At 36.8% G+C, this 23,937-nt stretch overlaps 1 protein-coding gene across 1 annotated transcript; it reads left to right on the plus strand.

Annotated features, from left to right (window-relative positions):
- Window positions 1-4,636: 4,636 nt before the first annotated feature.
- Window positions 4,637-21,178, plus strand: LOC106062929 (carbonic anhydrase 1-like). The gene is made up of 9 exons (XM_056005645.1): window positions 4,637-4,969; window positions 6,769-6,801; window positions 8,933-9,106; window positions 11,258-11,406; window positions 13,731-13,823; window positions 14,127-14,193; window positions 16,047-16,061; window positions 18,400-18,563; window positions 19,527-21,178. The coding sequence occupies exons 1-9, from the start codon at window positions 4,873-4,875 to the stop codon at window positions 19,782-19,784; spliced, it is 1,050 nt and encodes a 349-aa protein (XP_055861620.1). The 5' UTR covers window positions 4,637-4,872; the 3' UTR covers window positions 19,785-21,178.
- The last annotated feature ends 2,759 nt before the right edge of the window (window positions 21,179-23,937 follow it).

The following is a 23,937-nucleotide window of genomic DNA, read 5'->3' on the forward strand; positions in this document are numbered from 1 at the left end:
CAACAACACACACACACACAAGCACACTAATATACACATAAACATATACAATCAATGAGTCCATTAACGCAGTCGTATACACACATTGTGACCAATAGGGCCCCATATCATATACTTGTTTTAAAGTAAAAAAGGACACTTCTACCATAGTGGACTTAGGCCTCAGACAGATACAAAAAGCCTGGTAAGGATAAAGGTCTCGGACAGATACAAAAAGCCTGGTAAAGATAAAGGCCTCGGACAGATACAAAAAGCCTGGTAAGGATAAAGGCCTCGGACAGATACAAAAAGCCTGGTAAGGATAAAGGCCTCGGACAGATACAAAAAGCCTGGTAAGGATAAAGGCGTCGGACAGATACAAAAAGCCTGGTAAGGATAAAGGCCTCGGACAGATACAAAAAGATGGTAAGGATAAAGGCGTCGGACAGATACAAAAAGCCTGGTAAGGATAAAGGCCTCGGACAGATACAAAAAGCCTGGTAAGGATAAAGGCGTCGGACAGATACAAAAAGCCTGGTAAGGATAAAGGCCTCGGACAGATACAAAAAGCCTGGTAAGGATAAAGGCGTCGGACAGATACAAAAAGCCTGGTAAGGATAAAGGCGTCGGACAGATACAAAAAGCCTGGTAAGGATAAAGGCGTCGGACAGATACAAAAAGCCTGGTAAGGATAAAGGCGTCGGACAGACACAAAAAGCCTGGTAAGGATAAAGGCGTCGGACAGACACAAAAAGCCTGGTAAGGATAAAGGCGTCGAACAGACACAAAAAGCCTGGTAAGGATAAAGGCGTCGGTCAGACACAAAAAGCCTGGTAAGGATAAAGGCGTCGGACAGACACAAAAAGCCTGGTAAGGATAAAGGCGTCGGACAGACACAAAAAGCCTGGTAAGGATAAAGGCGTCGGACAGACACAAAAAGCCTGGTAAGGATAAAGGCGTCGGACAGACACAAAAAGCCTGGTAAGGATAAAGGCGTCGGACAGATACAAAAAGCCTGGTAAGGATAAAGGCGTCGGACAGATACAAAAAGCCTGGTAAGGATAAAGTTCAATGTTATATCGATCCACGACATTATCTGCTAAAAAAAAAAAGATTGTAGAGAGAGGTCGGATCCTGATTCCTGACATCTATGTTGATCCCTTCTTTAAGAACTACGCCCCTGCTTACTGGGAAAGTTTGACATAACATGGCAGTAGGAATACAAACACTACTACAACAACACAGTTTAGCTTGACTTAAGATGTTGAGCTTTAATTCAACCAAAGAGTAAATGTTTCGGATGTTCCTTCAGTGTTGAATATTATTACACCCTAGTCCAGGGGTCGTGGCTTCTTATTTTACTTTTAATTATATTCATGCGAGAATATGCCGATCCGACTATAGTCAGCCATCCAAATGCCAACTTTTTCACCAGACTGTAGCAATATAAGCGCCTCTTCTAGCGGCATTTCTTTTAAAGCTGTCAACATTTCTGGAACTTCATTTTTTTTCAACTTGATTTTCAACTTTGTAAATTTCTCACTACACAAAGCTTTACTTTTTAAATCAATCAATTGCATATCTAGAGATAAGTATCAATGCCAAAGGCTCAATCTGGATTTCGTTACTATTTGTGTTGAGAGGATTTTTTATTAATGCTACAATCGTTTTGTTTCTTTTCAATTGCTCAAATCTGTCAATAAATTCATCTTTAATTTTTTCTTTATAACTGTGCTGAAGTAACTCGTGTCAACAGTTGCACTGGTTTTATCGCGATTTTGCTTAAAAAATTGAAACAGAAGTAATTTACCGCTCTGAATATCTTCTGCAAAAAGAATAAATTTCTCTTTAAAACAAACGAGTTCTTCGACCAAAACATAGGCTGTGTATCCCTTTCCTTGCAGTTGTAGATTTAGCTCATTTCATTTCATTACTATTTCCATCATAAAGAACAATGCTTGCAACCATTCGTCGTTCTCTAATTCAGGGTGATAAATGCCTTTTTCATTTAGAGATGTATTTAATTCACTCAAGCACAAAGCAAAACGTTTCAACACCTTTCCTTTGGAAAACTATCTAACTTTACTGTAAAGAAGGAGGTCGGAATCTCTATTTCGTAAAGAATTCTTTAAACTGACGATAGTAGAGTGCTTTTGACAAGATGCTGTTAAAAATCTTGATTACCAAATTCATGACCTCAACTATTTCGGCCGGAAATGTTTGGACACAAAGCGCTTCTTGGTGTATTATGCAGTGAAACGTAAGAATTTCGCAGTTTATTTTTCGCCAAAGAATCGTAGCTGACCCTTTTCCCTGTCATACTTATGGCTCTATCTGTTGCTATTGAAACGATTTTATTTATACTGATTACTTTGCCTTCAATGTATTTTTGCACGACATTAGCTGTATCTTCTCTTCTAGTTTGTCACGAGAGCGGTAGCAATCCAAGAAGTAATTCTTTTGGATCTTGGGAAGACATATATCTTTTATGTCGCAAGACACATATACATCAAGTGATAAGGCAGAAGAAAGTTGAATAATTTCGACCTCCAAATAGGTTACATTTCAAGACATGGGGTGCGTTGAAAAGCGAGTACAAGTGGCTGAGAGATAGAATCGGCGCCTAATACTCGTTAATCGAATTAGAACGATTTTTAATTATTTTTTTTATAAAATAAATAATATTTGCGTATGGAACTAAAGAGCTGTAGCTTAACTTCCAAAGAGCCGCATGTGGCTCGCGAGCCACAGGTTGCCGACCCCTGCCCTAGTCCAAAACTTTTAGCATTAATAATGGCAATGTCTTCGATTTCGCAGATTAAGGATGAGTGCTGTGTTTCCCCAATGTCACTCTAAGATGAAATGGGGGCCTATAGGAGGAAAGCGCAAACAGGGACGTCCCCGTATAACTTTCATGGACGACCTCAGAGCAGTGGACACCAGGTGGGTGGGGGCTTCAGACATTGTCAGTGACAGATCTTTGTTGAGACAGCTTGCCGCTCAATGCACCGAACTGCGCGAGAGGATCTAAGTCTAAGTAAGTCTAAGAAGTGTTTCCCATGACTAAGCAAACACATTTGTGACATGCATATTATTCCACATATCATGCAGACAAAGCCGTCGCTCAGCAACCGCGCCTCCGAAATTGGGCTTGACTTGATCTTTATGATGCTTACGGGAGACAACTCTGTTACACTAAGGTTGTGCAAGAAGATTGCCTTTTAGCATTATCCAGAGATCTATTTACAAAGGTAATAAAAAGAAAAGGCGAAGCACCAGATAATAAAATCTCGTTAGGAATAAGCCTAGAAAAGAATTCATTTAAATAAGATTGGAAGGCATTGGGAAGTTATATGAAAATTCCATTCATTGCTCCAAACTCCAGTGCTAAATAAAAATACAGGAAGAAAAACAGAACAAAATACAAACACAAAAAAAAAAAACACCGAGTATTGACTTTTAAACATATAAATAGAAGGTTGGATTCAGTGAATTAGCGAGGCCTGGTCTTGCTGGTCACAACTAACCAGGCCTTGAGATTAAATTAAAACATGTGTTAAAAGATGTTACATAATCACATCTCAATAGGTAGTTGGAGTCCTTGACCAGAAGGTCAAATAGTGTGTGTGTGTATGTGTGTTTGTGTGTGTGATAAAGGACAAACGAAGATCTCGCTCTAGTACACACACCCAATGTGTACACACCTCTTGTTCTTTCTATAAAGTTGTGGCCTGCAGCCTCTCCCAGCCCACATTCAGGATCTAATACTTTTGTTGCGCCATTACTGGACATTGTCTATAGCCCTCCCCCCCCCCCAACTTATTTTTTCCAGAACAAAGGTACACAAAACTCGTAAAGGTTTATTGACATGCTGTAAATGTTTGGTATTTACCTTGTACAATGCTCGTAGCTTTTCTTTTCTCTTTGAAACATGTTGACAAATTCTCTACCCCTCCCCCCATTAATTTTTATCTGCCAGTTGAGATACTGCCACTCCTCTCTCTCCCCTTTTCTCTCTAACGTTTCTTGTCGCTCTTTATACTTCTTTCTCTCTGTCTCTTGCCCTCCCCCTCTCTCTCTCTGTCTCTCTATCCAAGACCAAGATGCCTGTGTGCAGTCGCTGAATGAACTTTATGTTGTCTGTTTGATTTATGTGTATTTTTCTGTTGTGTTGTCTTTATATGAGAAAAGAGTCCTTGTAATCACAACAAATTTCCGTAAGGATCAATAAAGCAGTCGTCTAGTCTTAGTCATTTATCTCTTTCTCTAACTCAATCTATCTCTTTCCGCTTTCTTTTCCTCTCTCGCCCCGTCTCTGTATTTTCTCTCCATCTCTCTCTCTCTCTCATTTTCATCGTCTGTCTGTCTTAATCACTCTTTCACTCTCTCCTTTTCTCGCTTTCTCTCTCTCTCTCTCTCTCCCTCTCTCCCAAACATAGAACCATAAGACAATGCATGCTTGAACCGACAATAGGTCGGGACAATGGCGTCTAAACGAATCCTTCTATGTATTGGTTGGTTCTCGTTCCGGCTGACGTGATTTCGTCACTCAAGAGGAAACTGAAAATCTGAAGCACCCCGCTCCCCCACCCTCTTTTTTTATTCCTACTCACCCCCCCCCCCCCCTCCATTTCAAAGGCAACAACCTGTAAATATAAAGTCATAAACTGGTTAAGGGTGGATCTAGCGTCACTTACTTCCAACTTTAGACCCCTCAAACAATTTATCTACAGATTTAAACATTGAAATATCTATATTATTTTTTTTTAACTCGAGTCACCAGAAAATTGTAATGAGAAGCAAGTATTAAACTCCCAGAGGACCTGAAAGTTATCACTGAGTTTAATAGAGATAGAATTCTCATATATTTCAATTCTGATTGTAAGTTAAACCATGATCGTGATGGAATTATCATTGCAACGCTTTTACATCACTTCTGTGTTGATCCTTCTCTCAAGCATGCTGACCGCGGTGAATGCTTACGCAGTAGGTAAGAGATCAAAACTCTATAAGTTAAATAGCATCATGAGTTCTGTAACACAAAAAAGATAAATGTGTATATCTCCAGCACAAATCTTTCCTGTCCGTTTCGGTTTATTATTATTTATAAATCCACTTCGTAGTCAGTCTTAACAAAACAAATCAATAGTTTTAATTGAGAAAATTGACATGTTCATTTTTAGCGGCCCCCGAAAAGGGAAAAGACGCTATTAGTTTTGTGCGAAATGTCTGTCCGTCTGTCCGTCCGTCCCGTTTAGATCTCGTAAACTAGAAAAGATATTGAAAATCGGACATCACAATATTTTAGACCATTCAAAGTTCTGATGCAACGGCTACTTTTTTATTCTGAAAGCGAAAAATCTAATTTTTTAAATCAGTTATGCAAGCAGTTTTTTTAATGAGAAAAAGTATGCATTACAAGTTAGACCTAATTTAAAAAGAATAGTAATCTTGTAAACTTCATTTTTGTGAACTTTTTTTTTTATTGTGGATTTTTTTTTTTTTTTTAATAAGAGCCTTTTCAAAACAATTAGATCAATTATAAGACATTAGTTAGGCCAGGGGAGGCGCGGTGGCAGAGCGGTAAAGCGCTTGGCTTCCGAACCGGGGGTCCCGGGTTCGAATCCTGGTGAAGACTGGGATTTTCAATTTTGGAATCTTTGGGCGCCTCTTAGTCCACTCAGCTCTAATGGGTACCTGACATTAGTTGGGGAAGAGTAACGGCGGTTGGTCGTTGTGATGGCTACATGACACCCTCGTTAACTGTAGGCCACAAAAACAGATGAACTTTACATCATCTGCCCTATAGACCACAAGGTCTGAAAGGGGAACTAGTTAGGCCAGGTTCACATCTAACTTTACATTCACTTTCACCTATCCTTTGATCTGCGGGACCGTTGGGGCACTACACAAAATCTGTTAACCTTCTTTCTCCATTCTTATCTCTCATTTGTCTTTGATATAATTTCATTCGGATGCTCTTTCTGAAAATATTGAAGCCTGCCTGGGTGGACCACTTCGGTGGCCGATTTTGAGTTTGTGTTTCCACACTAACTGTCTTTGTAACCTTGTTTATATTTAAAATTGTTTGAAATTAATTGGATATTTTTTTTTTGTTTTTCAAACTTTTACCAATGACGCCTCCTCCTCTTCCAAGACCTTAAATCACATTCTTTTCCTCCCTCCCCTTTTATTGTCCAGCTCCGTTCAAAAACACAAACTTTTTTTTTTTTTTTTTTTACATTCTGAGCTTCTAAACTGCATTCTTCTGGCGTCTACAAATCAATATACCTCGTTATAATCTTAAGAATGCGAAGAAAATTTGAAGAATGAAAAGAGAAGAAGAAAATACTAGTCAACATGTGATGAAGATGAAGCTCTATATTGCCGGTACATAGAGAATGAAATAACTAGTTCATTTCTAGACAAAAATAATAAAAAGGTACAAAAAAGAAAAAAAAAAAGATGTGACACTACAACCATATCTGAAAAAAAAAACTGTCGTAATCAGCAAGACAGAAGGCTTTTTTTTTTTAAAACGTAAATGTTCCGATGGTAAGTTATTCCGGAGATAAATTCGACCGCTTTCATGTAAGAGTCGAAATTTTCCTTAAAAAAGAAAAACATCACAACCCCTCCCCCCCACCCTCCCTTTTCAGAAAGACTAGCTTAACAAAATGACAAATTTGACGCGGTTACAATTAATCGGACGAACGGATTGACAGGTAAACAGAGAAACCTTCTATGCTCTAACAACGCTTGACATTTATTAATTAATTTTTTTTTCAGATTATTGGAACTACGATAATTCTGGTGGCTACGGTAAGACAATTCAGTTTTATATACTCTTGAGTAGATTTTTACATTCGCATAACCAGGATTTGTTTTCGTGGGTAAAAAGAAAATTCACTTTTCGTTTAAATTTTGATATTCATTAGTTATTAAGACTAAATTAATGGCATCTTACAAAACAGTCATTTTGTTTCATAAAGGATGAATAGTCTTTTTACAAAACGTGAAAAACATCCTGTTGGTCTTGTTGTCCGTCTTGTTGTTTGTCTGTCTGTCTGTCGAACACGTTATTTCTCCCACTTTCCAGTCTCGGATCAAGTTGAAACTTTGCACGTTTATTCATTGTCCCTAATAAAACATGAATCAATTAAAAAAAAAAAGATTAACCTATTAGTTAATAGATAATTGTAATTAATGAGATAAAACTATATATGGCTGTAAATGTGGAGTTCTTCCTCTAAGTACCATATCCCTTACTCTCTCTCTCTCTCTCTCTCTCTGTCTGTGTCTCTCTCTCTCTCTCTCAAAAGAAAAAAAAAGAAAAATACTCTAGATCTATCTTATTAATTCTATTAGGTTTTCTTTTTGTCTGAAAGAAAGTGAAAATGACGTAAAGGTATATTAAAAATCAGTAGACTTAAGGAAAGAGAACAATATTGCTTTGAAAGTACGGAATTTTGGGAAATACTGAAAATAAAGTACAAAGGTTTGATAGAAAACTTGCATTTTTTCGCAAATCTGTCAAAATCCGTTCTTAGATCAAGGTAATCTATCTAGGAGCACCAATGAGGTAAAAGAATCCGATGTACGAAATTTGATGCAGATACGCACGATAGTTAAAAAGATTTCATGATGAATGAATCAGTCAGTGAGATACATTTAGCGTTGATATTATCAAAGTTATAGCAATATATTCCCATATACACAATCCTAAATGTGTTGTTTTTCCCCGTCATTGATCTTGAGAGCAGACACAATTGTTTATAATGTAGGCGCTATTTTGTCAAACAAATTTGAGAAGCCGGTGTTAGTTCATCTATATATATATAATTCTCTTCTTCGCTCAAGAGTTTGCACGAGAAGAAGGAGTAAAGGAAAGATCACTCTCTTATTTCTAGGGATAGAGTTATCCCACGAACTTTACGAGCCTTGCGTGTTGCGAAGTCATACAGTGTATCATGAAAATTTTATTTCCTACATAGATCACGCTCAATAGCTAGGATATATTAATGTTTCAATCTATCTACGAGAATTGTTGACCTAAAGTAATTCTTCATTAGTTTGAGGCGCAAGAATCTTCTTCATCAGATTACACAATTACGGCTAATGCATAGTGCCGTTTTTATTTATCGCCAATAGTATTGACCTTTTCCCTTATTGAATGACACCCCAAAATGACAATTTTGTCTATATAGTTCAGGAGATTCGTATGAGTTTTCTAAAGATTTTAATAATTTCCGGATATTTCCAGGACTTTTTCGTATATTTTGCAATTTCAGGAGATTTCCAGGAGAAATCGACAGGAGGCCGCGGGTGTTATAAGTTATACAATGGTTTAATTTAATAATTTATACACCTAGAATTAGCGCGGGCCCTATGAAAGTGCGGGGCGCACTGCTGTCGCATAACTGCTGAGCCCACTGCGGTCACCTAAGGCCGGCCCTGCAAAATAGCAGCGTATGCTACGCCGCCGGTCGACTAGTTTGTTTATATTTCGAATGAGTTGACCCACGTGATGCTCGTATAAGATTTCTGCACGCGTGTCCTGAGCCTATCCAAAACTTTTGTCTGGACTTCTTTTTTTTTTAAATTAAAAATGCAATATTCCTGCTCTGTGGTCGAAAGTTTAGAAGGGTCTGATGACACAGAATCAAGGGCTGGCTATGTTCCTCCGGAAGTAGATTAAGTTTTACTGATTTAACTATTCCTCTCCTAATGAACGATACCATCGTTGATTTGATCCCATTCAATTACATAAATTTTTGGTTTTATAAACTTTAATTTGTGCTATATACGTTTTCAGATTACATACAAAAATGTTATTGAAGTTTAATGATAACAGTGTACAATGTATAAATGTGAAAAATGAACAATACTGTCAGAACATGGGAAATAATGACGGAGATAAAGAGTTTAACCTTTTCCATTTTTTTTTGTTCAGGGCCAGACAAGTGGTCTGAGTATTATTCTGATTGTGCTGGGATGATGCAGTCCCCTATTGACATTAATACTACAGACGTCCTGTACGATCCTGATTTGGCCTACTTTGATTTCAGCGGTTACAACTTGACAAATGGAGTCGATTTGACATTAGTCAACAAGGGAGGTCATACAGGTAAGACCACTTTTTGCTTTCGGTTTGCAAAGTTATCTCTCTTATTTCTTCCAACTATTGCGTGACTCCCGCTATTCATACCTTGTGATCCGTAGTGCAGATGATGTTTAAGGTCATCTGTTTCTTTGGCCAGTGGTTAACGAGCAGGGTGTCATGAGGCCAGCACAACGACCAAAGGCCTTTACTTTCCCCAACTAAAATCAGGTACTCAGAGTTGGGTGGACTTAGGGGCGTTCTACAATTTCCGAAATTTAAAATATTTAGAGATGTTTTTTTTTAACACCATAGCTCGATCAATGGAGCTTATTCAGTGGTAAGCTGCGTGGGGTATTTTGCAATAGAATTAAGAAACACTAATTACACGTATGTCAAATATGTTGGTACATAGTGTTTATTAGTTGATGAGGCATGTGGTGGCAGCCCCTTCACTTTTACTATATGGTTTAGAACTCACTCCCCATTGATCTCAGACTGATAACATACAACACTACATTCAAGAAGAACATTAAGACCTATCTGTTTAAAACTTTTTTTTGAGATTAGTTTGTCATTTTAGCTCTCGTGTTTATGTTTGTAATGTTATCACAGCGCCTTGAGCCTAAATTTTGTTTGTAAACAGCGCTCTGTAAATTAAATTATTATTATTATTATATGCTTCTACTGGAGTTTGAGACCAAAAGTAAATCTACTTCCGAGGAAAGTCGTTGACAACGAAAAGAGAACTTAAACAGCCTGCCTTCGGCAACCTTCGCACACATTAGGCGACCTTCACACACCTTAGGCGACCTTCGCACACCTTAGGGAACCTTCGCACACCTTAGGCGACCTTCACACACCTTAGGCGACCTTCGCACACCTTAGGGAACCTTCACACACCTTAGGCGACCTTCGCACACCTTAGGCAACCTTCGCACACCTTAGGCGACCTTCACACACCTTAGGCGACCTTCGCACACCTTAGGCGACCTTCACACACCTTAGGCGACCTTCGCACACCTTAGGGAACCTTCACACACCTTAGGCGACCTTCGCACACCTTAGGCAACCTTCGCACACCTTAGGCGACCTTCACACACCTTAGGCGACCTTCGCACACCTTAGGCAACCTTCGCACACCTTAGGCAACCTTCGCACACCTTAGGCAACCTTCACACACCTTAGGCAACCTTCGCACACCTTAGGCAACCTTCGCACACCTTAGGCAACCTTCGCACACCTTAGGCAACCTTCGCACACCTTAGGCAACCTTCGGTTAATTCTGCGTTGGATGTGGCAAAAACAAATGTATAGTTCAGAACTGGGACTTGGTAGCCGCGTGAAATACTGCACTCTTTCATCTTCAGGCTCGAATAGAAAGCTTATTATTTCATCTAAATGAGTCAATCTAGTACATCTTTTGTAGTGCAGAGTTTTACACGCTTACACTTCGTTTACCTTCATCTGTACCTTTCGTTGGGGCACCACCATACACTATATGTCAACCGTCTTGCACCGTCTATTGACTGGATTAGAGTATTGTTTAGTTAAAAATGTAAAAAAAACAAAAATGGCCAAAGGATATTCCCGATAGATCTGTCCCTCCGTCCTCCTACTCACATTTATCTCACTCATTTTTCTCTGATCACGTCTCATCACTGTTAGTGTATTAAATATTTAATTTTAATTTATTGAAGATAACTTGTTTTCTTGATGACTCCATTTGACCTTTGTTGTGGAGGACTCCTGAATGTTTTGAGTTTTCAAAACGGCCAGTGTGTATTTTGAAAATTCAGGTCAATTAGCCATGTGAGTTTGACAGCGGTACGCCAATGTTGGCGTCATTGTCGTTTAGCTGATGCCGTTGGGGCGAAGTGGTCTTTTGGCGCTGAAGGTTTTATTTAGAGACATTATAAATGTTCTTTTTTTTTTGTTGCATTTAAAAAGAATGGTAAATATCTAATTTTTTTTTAGGTATCACTTTTCCCAGAAGAACAATAGTTTTTTAACCGTTGGATTTTGGATTTAAGTTTGTTTTGTAATAATTTTTAAGCCACTAACCATCATACTGTTGTATTGTCTTTAATATAGTCCACAAAATCACATGACTTATGATTTATAAAATGCATATGTAATTAAATTTGTCACACATGCTGGTTTGGTTCTGTCTTTTAGCGGAGGTACTGTACACGGGCAAGGAAGTCTTGTTAAAGGGAGGTAATCTGCCGGCTGATTACAGACTTGTTCAGTTCCACTTCCACTGGGGCTCCACCAACACAACCGGCTCTGAGCACGCAATGGACGGAATGCATGCCCCAATGGAGGTGAGTATATAAAACACGGAGAAGAGTGAGTGACATAAGTATTGATTTAGCCGAGTCAGTCTTAGTGCATGTATATTAGGCAATTAGAAATTCTTCCTCGCTGTTGGAAGACCAGTAGGGAATCGGCGCCATTACCCCATTGTGTGTTTATGTGTGTGTGTATGGTAGTGAAAAAAAAATGTTACAATGTCAATGATACTAGGTGCCTTTTGACTTGTGGCATCTTCTGAAAATTTTTTTTAGAACGCACAACTTAAAAACACAATTCGACAAAGTCGACCCAGGGAAGATACTGGGCTTTGTCCGGGAGGTGGGGTTGACTACGAAGATCTGATTTGTGAAATTGTGACCCTATAATATTTACATAAGAGTTTTACTAATTATTAAATTTTTACTACCATTACTATTTTAACTGTGAATAGACCTAGTTTTTTAATGATTTAACTGTATGAAATTTAGCTCTTGTAAAGGGGAGTAATCCTTGAAGGATTACGGGCACGGCATGGCCTAAATTGTGCCGATGTGCCAAAAACTCCAAACTCAAACTCAAGTTCGAATCCCAAATAAGAAATTGTTATTCGAGTTTGGACTCAAACAGGGTTTTATTCGCAGAACGCTTTATAAGCAGCAGTAATACGTTCTTCCTGACTCGCTCTTCCCCTAGATGTCCATCGAAGCGATTACACCAGTTCACAATGAACGTGAAAAAGGAGACACGCTGTATTAAAGCAAAACTAATAATAATAATAATAAAGATAATAATTTAAGAAAAACTGAAATGAAAAAACACAAAAAAAAACAATGGGAACCTAGGCTTGGAGATTAAGCCTTTATGGAAGTTATCTAAAAAACAATATACCCCATTGTTATATCAACCTAGGGGATAATAACAACTGACTTCACAGGTAGGAACATTTTCGTTGCCTGTCAGAGGGTGGTACTGCTTCAGACCTGCCACATCACCAGAAAATTCCTCAATGGAAGCTGATAAAGAGACTATGATGGATTTTGTTTCTCTTTAACGAAACTCAACCCTGGCAGCGCCAGAGAATAAATACTCGTTCTTTTCTAACATAATAATAATAATAATAATAATAATAATAATAATAATAATAATAATAAACTCAATGTTGTCGACAAATGCCGAAAATGTGGAAATGTGGGCGAGTCGATTGAACACATTATGGCAGGATGACCAGATATCAGAATCAGCCTACCTAGGTCGCCATAACCAAGTTGCAAAGCTAATACACCAGCACTTGGCTTTGACACACAATTTGATCGGTAAGGATACTCCTGCATATTACAAATACTCACAACAAGAGGTTCTCGAGTCTACTGATCATCTACTGTACTGGGATAGGCCTATTCTGACCGACAAAACGGTAGATTTTAATCGACCGGATCTTCTGTTCGTTGATAAAAAAGGAAAAACCGCTACCATTATCGACATCGCCGTACCACTGTCTCATAATTTAAGAAAATCTGAGATAGAAAAACAAAGAAAATATGGGAACCTAGATTAAGCGTCTAATGAAATTGTCCATAATAACAATATACCCCATTGTTATATCAACCGAGGGGATAATAATAACTGACCTCACAGACATATTCAAGTCCCTTAACATTCCTAGGAACATCCTCGTTGCCAGTCGGAGGGCGGTACTGCTGCAGACCTGCCACATCACCAGAAAATTTCTCAGTGGAAACTGTTAAAGGGACTACGATGAATTTTGTTTCTCTTTTGCGAAACTCGACCCTGGCAGCGCCAGAGAATGACTACACGTTCGTTTCTAATATAATAATAATAATAATAATAGTGCTTACAATATAATATAATAATTATATTAATTATAATAATAAGAATATCTAATAATAAGTGTTTATTGACCTTAGACCTCCCTCTGCTCTTGATTTGTTTGTTACTATTCTTTATATCATGAATTCGGTTGATCTAAATCAGGGGTTCTCAACCTGTGAGTCGTGACCCCCTTGGGGTGTCGATTGACGATTTACCAGGGGTCGCCTAAGACCATCGAAAATATGGATTGTTATTGTCTATTGCTGTATGTGTGTGTGTTGGAGGGGGGGGGGTCGCGGCAGAGTGGGAAATTGTAAAAAGGGGTCGCCGATCATAAAAGTTTGAGAACCGCTGATCTAAATTGTCCTTTATATCTTGGAGGAGATAACGCTGTATTGACCTAGATTTAAACTTTAGCCCTTTGCTACTTCCAGCACCTGCCTTAAGTTTCCAGACAGCGAAACTTAGTATCAAAAGAGCATAAACATTAATGTGTCATTCATCATTTCATTCTTCCCTGCAGCTTCATCTGGTCCATATCCAATCAAGATTTTCGAATGCATCTGTGGCCCAATTAAAACCTTTCGGACTTGCTGTTCTGGGTTTTCTATTTGAGGTACGTCTTAAGTTTATTTAATCTGATCTAATTTTTTTTTTTACAAGAGTCCTGGATTTTTCTTTTAAAATAGCCTTTCCCTTTATACAATGAACTGTAGCAATGTTAAACTGATGTCTTTACATTATCTATTATCGTTTCGCTTACTGAAACATAACGTTTTCATCCTCTTCAACTTTGCCTATCCCTAAATAAATTGTTGGGGCACCACACATGCTCTTTTGACCGTCTTTCTCCATTCCTCTCTGTCTTTTGCTAGGACTTGAGTCTAAATATGTAAAAAATATGTTGCTGTATCTTCAGATATCACCAGAGAACAATACCAAATATGATGAACTTCTATCACAGTTTTATAAGATCCAAACTGTTGGTAAGATACACTGTTTTCTTTGTAATTTTATTTGGTTTTGTTGTTACTTCTTGACTAAAGCCTTTTGATTTGTAAATATTGCTATAAACCAGTAGAAAACTTAAAGAAAGAATTCATAATTGCACAAGTTTAATAACAAAAGTATATGGCTCCTTTTGTCTCGAAAGGCAATGGATGCGCCTAAATGAGTCACTGGTTTTGGTCCGTAACTGTTGTCTCCTGTGTTGTTTTAGCCGCTTTGCAGCAGCACCAGAGTTTCCTCTCCGGGGCGCATTCCTGGGCCTTGGATAAAGGGGCCATGGGCGGCCCATGCGTCATGATCCCTCTCTCGACCTTGCTGATGTGATCCAAAGAAATGCATCGCGTTACATTTGGCCCCAACTCAGTTGTAGAAGCTGCCGGAGGGAATGTCATAGCTGATACTCCCAACGCCTAAGGGGCTTCAATCCTGATTTCTCCTCGAGGTTGTCTCCTGAAGACTCAGTACGCAAGGCAGCGGGGGTTTGAAGTCAGAGTACTACCTCTCCTAGATGAACTGCCTTACTAGGCTGACGAGCTCCTTCTGCCCGAAGCTCCCAGTTTTATGGCGCCAGGTATCCGCCTTCACCTGTTAGTAAGAGCAGTTTCACCGGGCTTAATATCTAAGCCACACGAGCAGGCAAGGAGCTGGACTTAGTTGTCAGAGGCTATTTGAGACTCATAATAACAAAAACAATATCACAACATAAGATAAAAAGATGAGGCGACCGTCAAATAATAATAGTGTTATGTTTACACATCTAGCCCCAATGATCAATGCTCCATTTCTCACTGTCTGTTCAACCATCATCCTTGGTATCTTTAATAAAACGTAAAGTTTACCCTTTCGAGCCTTTCTATCTACAGGGCAGATGATGTATAGGTCATCTGTTTCTTTGGCCCAAGGTTAACGAGGGTGTCATGTGGCCAGTGCAAATACCAACCTATTTACTTTTCTCCAACCAATGTCAGGTACCCATTAGAGTTGGGTAGACTCAGAGGTGCCCAAATACTGCGAAATAAAAAATTCCAGTCTTGACCAGGATTCGAACACGGGACCCCGATTTAAAAGCCAAGCGCTTTACAACTCAACCACCATGCTATCTTAAATATAACGCCTATTCGTAACAATATCATGATATAAAACAGCCTTGAAGAAGCCACAAAGTGAAAGACGGGGGAGAGAGGAGGTATAGTTCATAACACTTAACATTGGGATTTTACTTTTTGACCAAACAACTATCTAACCTTTGTGCCCATTGCTGTTGGGTACTTAGATGTTAAATGATAAGCAGAAATTTGGGGGGTAAATATCGGTAGTGTGATTGTGCTTTGCTAAATTATGAATTGAAAAATAAGTTACCTTCATGTTATTCCTGTTTCTTTGAGTTTGAAAGTTAATGAATATTTTTGCTTTTGTATATTGCGTCTTCCACGCTCCCATCATGATCAATTATTTCAAACTTTTTTTGTGAGGGGGGGGGAGGGAGGGTGTATCTGGACAGTTTACTATCTACCATTAGGCGCCCACCAAACACGATCCGAGTCAAATCGAACACATAAATGTTCCCAGGTCTAGACCGAGAAACTTACTTAGGCCATCCTACGTTTCGTTACTAAGCCAAGTTAATCGTACGATCACGTGAACAGAAGGTACGAATATGATTGGCTTGGGGAAATGCACATATAACAGTACCATGTTTATGTTAATAGAACCCTATTTTATTTTATTTTTTATTATAAACCATATTTAGTCTTTAAGTTTCTTCAGAGCATGTTGTTTTGTTTTTTTTAATTAATGAACTCATACATTATATTATGTTTTTAATTTTCAGTTAATAACACACAAGGTAAGTAAGCAATATCATCAAATTTATACAAATTAAAAGATACTATATACCAGGGGCGGCCCTTGCAGTACGCGGGACTTCGGGTGAGTCTTCATCGTGAGCTTCAGCCCGTGATTTTTAAGCATTTATTTGTATACCGTACCGCACCGCGCTAACGGTATCACTCGACGCACGCTTTCTTATTGTTACTAAATGTAATACCTTACATAGGTACTATACTATTGTCCGTTTGACTACATTATTTTCTGTATTAAAAATTTTCTATATGGAAGATTTTGTCTGTAAGATTGTGTGTCCAGTCATCAAATATTGATTTGATAGCCTTTAAACAGCGTAACTAATGAAGCAGAAACATTTTGCATGAGAAATCAACAAGAAAAAGTAAAGTTCCCCTCTCAGACCTTGTCGTCTATAGGGCAGATAATGTAAAGGTCATCTGTTTCTTTGGTATGCGGTTAACGAGGGTGTCATGTGGCAAGCACAACGACCAACCGCCTTTACTTTTCCCCAACTAATGTCAGGAGGCGCCAAAAGATCCCGAAGTTAAAAATCCCAGTCTTCACCAGGACTCGAACCCGGTACTGGAAGCCAAGCGTTTTACCGCTCAGCCACCACGCCTCCAGAAATCAATAAACTAGTTAATAATTTCTGCCTTTTGTCCATTCTTTCCATTCTGGCGCGGAGCATGTGGCGGTTGACCCACTCGCCACCCGCCTATGCTATAAACATTATTTAAAAAGTGCTAAGTCTTGAAATGGATTGCGTGGGAGGTGTTATGGTTAATCGTGTATTTACCCATTCGATCGCTCTTATCTTCTCAAAAGGGACAGGGGACGTAGATTCTTTTTTTTTTAGCGGAGATATTACGCCATGTGTGCACATATTTGGCGATTTAATTTATTATATACGCTATTTATTCATTAGATTGATCCATTGAGCAATGCAACAGCTATATCTATATTAATAGCAGGAAATGTTTATTCAACAGAAGTGTAGATTTAGCGTTAATAGTGCTTCATATTATCTATGGACTTAATATAATATTTCATAATCTAGTCTAGATCTAAAAAAACAAAGCTTATATTTAGTATGGTTGTATCAATTAGTTTGGATCAGTGATGTAGGCTAATTAAGCTTGTAATAGATCTAGGCTAGCAGTAATAAATCAGTGCGATTAGAAATATTTTTATCAATTGTTAGCGCTATTCCATGCTTTTACACATTGGAAATGGCATTGTTTCGCAATTAATTCTGAAAACTGAAGACCAAACGTTTTCGTTGAATGCAAAAAGTAGGCATGGAGTCGTAAATACCTATGACTATGGCTATTGTCTTCCTGGCCAGTCTATGTTTTATTTTTTTTTTTAAGCATTTGAAAGATCTTCATAGTTTTACTATATTGAAAATAATAACATTTAGAATATTCAGTGTATATTTCTTGATTACTCAGGGGAATAAATGGTTAATATTAAACTAGATTTAAGAGCTGCTTTAAGACACGAATTGATATATGAAAAATCGAACTAAATTTATTTTAAAATACATGAAATCCAAAATTTAAAATAGAATCTTCAGTCAGTGAATATATAAATATAGGCCTATTCACCCCCTAATAATAAAATACCCCCTCCCTCTAAATAGTTCTGGATTCAACATTGCATTATTTGGTGAAAACTCTGCATTGATATATATATATATATATATATATATATATATATATATATATATATATATATATATATATATATATATATATATATATATATATATATATATATATATTATAATGAAATTATTATAACTCATTGGTTAAAAATACATAGTTTTCTTTGCACTCTAATATTTTAACCACTAGGCCTAAACCTTGACTACATTTTGAGATGTTGAGTTAACTTTTCTTTAAGCTGGACCTTTGCCAAACTATTGGCATGATTATATCTATCCATCTATTTATATCACTTTATCTATCTATCTATCTATCTATCTATTTATATCTATCTATCTATCTATCTATCTATCCATCTATTTATAACTATCTATCTATCTATTTATATCTATCTATCTATCTATCTATCCATCTATTTATATCTATCTATCTATCTATCTATCTATCTATCTATCTATCTATCTATCTATCTCTCAGAAAATATTTTATAATAATAAGAAGAAGACAATTTTTATTTGATAGCCAAAGACTATTCAATATATTTCTCATGATTTGTAAGCTTTTTTACTTCAATAAAATAAAATACACAATGAAACCAAATGTTTATTACCAAGCTCAATTAAACACTAATTCTGACAATGAGTCTGGAACTATTATGTTCTTTTTAAACAGACAATGAGACCGAGATTGGGACCTTCTCCCTGTACGAGCTGCTGCCAGAAAATCTGGACAAATTAGACTTTTACCGTTACTTTGGAAGCCTGACCACACCTCCATGCTATGAATCAGTCATCTGGTCTGTCGCCACGGAAAAGATTCCAATATCTGAGTACCAGGTGGGTAGAGAAACCAGACCAAAAAAATAAATTTATAGAGGTAATTCTCTAGCGCCTTTATCCAGTCAGGGCTCCGAGACAAGGTGGGCTCCCCAACGGGGTTAGGAGCGGAGCCCAGGAGCAAAGTGGTTTTCTCCATTTTAAATTGCTAAGTGATTGGGGGGGCTTTTTTTTGAGAAACGCTTTCCTAAATGTATGTAAAAAAAAATAACTCGTTTTATCTGTTTCCTTAGAATATGACATTTGACTTGTTCGATTTTTTTTACAAAGCTTATATCAACTCACTCTGTCATTCTGGTAAAAGGTGTGTACATGTTATTTCTCCCACACCCATCTCGAATCAAGTTGAAACTTCTCACAATTATTTACTTAAATGGACAGACATGAATCAATATAAAAAAGGAATCAATTAGACATTTAATTACTGGTAATTAATTATTTTATTTGATATTAGCAAGGGAAACTAATCTTTCAGTATTTACAGGTAAGGGTAAATTTGTTGTGTTTAAGGGTGGAATTCTTCCCATTTAAATAAGCTTTTTTAAAAAGGATTTAAAAAAAAAATTTTTGCTTGTTTTTCTTTGGAAGCTGGAAACCCCAGGTTTTGGAGACTCTGGAGCATTAGATCAAATAAGTTCATGACATGTTGTAGAAACCTACAATCTTCTAATGAAATTTTTACTATGCAAATTATTTATAATAATAGATTGAAAGTAGGTTCTAAAATAAGTTTTTGTTGTTGTGATTAGATTGGTTAGCTTTTAAAAGTAGAATATCTGACCATGGACTAGTGTTTCAGTAGTTTTAGGATGCACTTAAAGACCCATGAAGAAATGCATTTTTTTAAATAGATTTGGTCAATAACACATTTGTTGTTTTTTTTTGCTGTTTATTTTATAGTATATAGATCTTTATAAAGCACTGTAGTCTAATAGAAATTCTTTATTAACACAATGTCAACAGCTGAACATTTTTAGAAGTCTGTATGACGACCAACATCAACACCTGAAAGATGACTTCCGGCCAGTGCAAAACATTGACAAGAGAACCGTCACCACCACCAAAGAGCCTGCAGTGACGGAGCCCATGTCCAGCACTCAAGTCACAGTTTTCCAATGCCCCACCACAGAGAAACCCGGCAACAGTGCCAGTTTCCTTGTTGGTCAAAATCTAAATGTTGTGTTGGTGCTACTGCTGACTATTTTTAAAGTCTTGTCGTAAGCCTTGTGGGTTCTTATAGAATACAAAACAATTGTTTAATGGCTGGGGTTTTTCTACATGTTTTTTAAGTTGGCATGCAAAAATGAATCCTAATTATAGATGAGAGTTATCTACATTAGCCCATTAGTTCAAAACTTTAGTAGATAGTTTTAAAGACATTAAAACCACCTGACCGAATTTACTTTTCATAATAAGAACTTAGAAATACAAACAATCTAGAATCTAGATGAATGAATTAAGATTGGATTTTTTGCTTATCTTTGGAGCATTTCTAATTTTACGCATGTGTGTGTGTGTGTGTAAGTGTGCCAGTGTGGATGTTAACTTAAAATCTACTAAATGATGCAATGTTACTGTAATGTCAGGGTGTTCTTGTACATATGTATTAAACATTACCATATTTTAATTTTCTTCTATTAGAAATAAACAATTTGTATATAGGAATATTTTCTTTAGTAAACATATATTCTGGTCTTTCAAATGATTACTTATTTTTCAGTTTGAACAGAAAGTATTTCTACGTATAATGTAAAAGTCCTAGATTTGATAGTTTATGTTTATATTATTATGTTGTAATATGTTCTGTTACTAATTAGTGACTTCAAATCAAAGAAGAAAGTATTGATAAAATGCTCGTGAAGATCTTTCTTCCTAAATTGAAGATGAGCACTGTGTCATGCTCAAACCTACTTGGAAGGCTGTGGTTCAATTCAACCTTCGCCTTAACAAGCCGTTACCTGGTCAAGTGAAGTATGGGTCTGATTCATCTTGGTTTGCATCTAAAGTAAAATACAACCAAAAAACAAAACTATTTAGCTTTATATTTTCCCATTTCAATATACTTTTTCATTATATATTTATTCAGCTCCTAACAATATTCTGATGTACATAAATGTAAACGATTTGTAACACTGTATATACATTTACAAAGTGTTAATTTCGATGCGTTTACAAAATAGTCAAGCAGAGATTGTGATATTTAAAAACAAATGTAATGTAACATTCTTATTTTATATATTTAGATGTGTTATATACAATATACATAATATACAAAGATAATTAGCTAAAATAGAAAAGCACCACTTTCAGACCTTGTGATCTATAGGGCAGATGACATAAAGGTCATTTGTTTCCATGGACAACGGTTAATGAGGGTGTCATGTGGCCTGCACTATCAATATATATACAAATATGTGTGTTATTTTTGTTTTGGGGTCTGAACTGATGTGCATCTGATAACCAGTTTTAGAACTTTCCTGTTTCTGCTTTGTATTTTTTTTTTTTTTTGATACAAAAATCTCACTATTTATAGGTTGGATGGATTTTAACAACATTCTTCAATGTTTGACTTAGTGTAATTGATAATTTTAAAATAAACATTAATGGATTGCCTATTTTTGTTAATTGTCTGTCTTATTTTTTTTTTGTTTGTATCTGATGAAGGCCTCATTGCCTAAGCGTCCTTTTTTTTTACTTGGTTCGGCAGGGCTACCTTTATGCATGTTTATTGTACTTTCTGTACAGTTGCTTACCCCTGCAGCAGTAAATCTGATCAAATATCAACTCTAAAATATCAACTATCAAATATTCAATCTTGGTGGCCTCTGGGTTCAATCCTAACGCCCTTTATATTTATACCATAAATAATTAACATCAGATTAGAATAGCTACCTTCCCCGTCTCGAGTAAGAATCTACTCATTCCCACCCCACCAACAGTATCACGATATTTGAACATCAACCTCTTGTTATATGTGTAAGTGTTCATTAACCGAAGTCTTCCTACATCGGGTTTGGTTTGTCACCAGACATATTGTTTCTGGTTATGTCTTTGTTTAGTTTATACTTTGATTAACGCGTCTCTCAAGTGAAACAAAAAAAAAAGTGCGTCTAATGACATAGACATTCTAAAGATCACTCGAATAGCGAGATGAATGGATAAAATACATGCATTGAGAGGAAGAAAAAGAGAGAAAAACTAGCAACATATTTAAAGAAAACAAAAGCTTATCTAAAAGGGGAAGAACCCCGCACTTACAACTATGTCTCTCGATGATGTAGAAGTTATTTCCCTTATTCTATATTTTAGACAAATAATGAATTACCAATATTTCATTGAGAAATCGGTTGATTTCTATAATTGCTTCGTGTTTTGTTAGGTGCTAAAAAAAAATTTGGATTAAGTTTCAACTTGATCCCATAATTGGTGTGGGAGAAATAACGTGTTCAGTTATCCAAGGGGACGACACCCTATATTAATTATTAAGCCGTATATGTGAAATTATGAATTCTGAATAAATAATTTTCCTTGGGGGTATCAAACAAAATAACTAATTGCCAGTAATTGATTAACTAATTTGATTAATTATTTTGTTTATTCATTCATGTCTTGTCTATGCCAATGCATAATTGTGCAAGGTTTCAACTTGATCAAAGAACGGGTGCGGGAGAAATAACGTGTAAAACTTTTTTCCCAGACAGACAGACAGAGAGAGTTGATATAAGCTTTGTAAAAAGAAAGAGAACTAGAGCAAGACAGAGTGCAAAGAAAAGAAAGAAATGTGACATAGAAAATATTTAGAGTTGTATGTTGACGTCTATTAATTTAAAAAAAAAATGACTTTCATACAAAGTTGTCTACACTCTCGCTATATCATTGTTGGTATCAAGGTGTATGTACGACATTGAAGGTGACAAGAATTCAGGGATGTCGCTAAATGTCAACATCCGAGTCAGTTCTAACAGTGGACATGGGAGTGTGGAGGCCTTTTACACCTCACACATCCGTACATACGTCGCTCTACCAACGTGGTGGCTGTCATAAGTGATTAATGTGCAGTGTTTAACTTATCGATTCTTAATTTTAATTCAGACAAATAAGTTTTAAAATAACAAAAAACAAAGAATATATAAAGGAAAGAACTGTACATTTACAGTCCCCTTTTCTATATAAAATACAATTAATTAATTACCACTAATTTATAGCAGTAAATGTTTTGATTGATTCATGTTTTGTTAGGGGCAATGAATATTTATGCAAAGTTTTAATTGATCTGATAATGGAAAATGGGAAAAATAACGTGTACAAAATTAGTACCAGACAGACGGAGTGGGTAGATATAAGCTTTGTAATAACTACGCTTAAAGTGCTTCGGCTTATTTAGAATTAATAATTTCAAATACCGAAAAAAACAGCTGCATTTTAAAACAGTTATAGACGAGCATTCCGAAGGTTATCTCCATTTAATATTGAAATTTTTGTAACATGTAAAATCATTTAGTGTTTATTTAGATAATAATAATAAATATAATAAGTATTAATAATAATAATATAATAAATTCTGACCATGTGCTCAACTCTCAAAACCAGATTTCTTACTCACAATTGAACTGTGGACGCTTGTTTCTCACGTGAAACATCCTAATGACCAATATAAAGTATATTCCGTACTTCACCACTAGCACACGTCACTGGCCTACAAACAATGGTGTGACAGCATCTCCAGGATGAGCTTGGCGCTTTAAATGAAGTGTCCGTTCGTTTGTTTTACTTGTTACGAACGTTCTTCCACATCTTAGTCCAAGCCTAGACAGCGGGAGGATGGCGGTGGGCAGTGTACAAACCCTGGGCCAGGATCATTGAGACGACAGTCCAAAGGGCAAAGTTCACGACCAGGCAGCCTTAATTAGCTACTATACATTCACATTGCTTATCCAATTAAACGTGCACATTTATTAGCAGTTAGCTAAGTTCAGAAGTGAATGTAATATCGAGACCCATCATTACAGAAGGGCTGAACACTGATCTGCAACGTCACAACCTGTGGGCAGTTTAAACCAATAGCTCGTTGCCAAGTCACAGTTCTGTACGACGTGGCCACGAGCTATTGGTCTAAGCTTTTTTTAAACTGAAAAATCGAACAAATGCACCCCTACCGAAAACGAATTATATCCCCTTTTATTAATCGACTCTTCTGTGCTGAAGTTTCCTGTTTGCACTTCTCTTGAGACTTTGACGCGTGCGCCAATTTCGAATGCACTGCGTGGTGAATATAAGAGCTACAATATTGATTCATACAAAGTGTTTTGATGTGACTAAAACACGAGAAGGTCTCTCACTTAATTGTTGCACAATCGCTAAATCATTACAGAGG

Source organism: Biomphalaria glabrata, chromosome 12 (assembly GCF_947242115.1).
Source record: "Biomphalaria glabrata chromosome 12, xgBioGlab47.1, whole genome shotgun sequence".
NCBI lineage: Eukaryota > Metazoa > Mollusca > Gastropoda > Planorbidae > Biomphalaria > Biomphalaria glabrata.

What these genes read in the sequence shown, in the direction of transcription:
- LOC106062929 (XM_056005645.1), top strand. Translation starts at nt 4,873, where the DNA reads ATGATCGTGATGGAATTATCATTGCAACGCTTTTACATCACTTCTGTG. An exon ending in CGATAATTCTGGTGGCTACG is followed by an intron (nt 6,802 to 8,932) that starts GTAAGACAATTC and finishes TTTTTTGTTCAG; the next exon opens with GGCCAGACAAGTGGTCTGAG. An exon ending in TTCTGGGTTTTCTATTTGAG is followed by an intron (nt 13,824 to 14,126) that starts GTACGTCTTAAG and finishes CTGTATCTTCAG; the next exon opens with ATATCACCAGAGAACAATAC.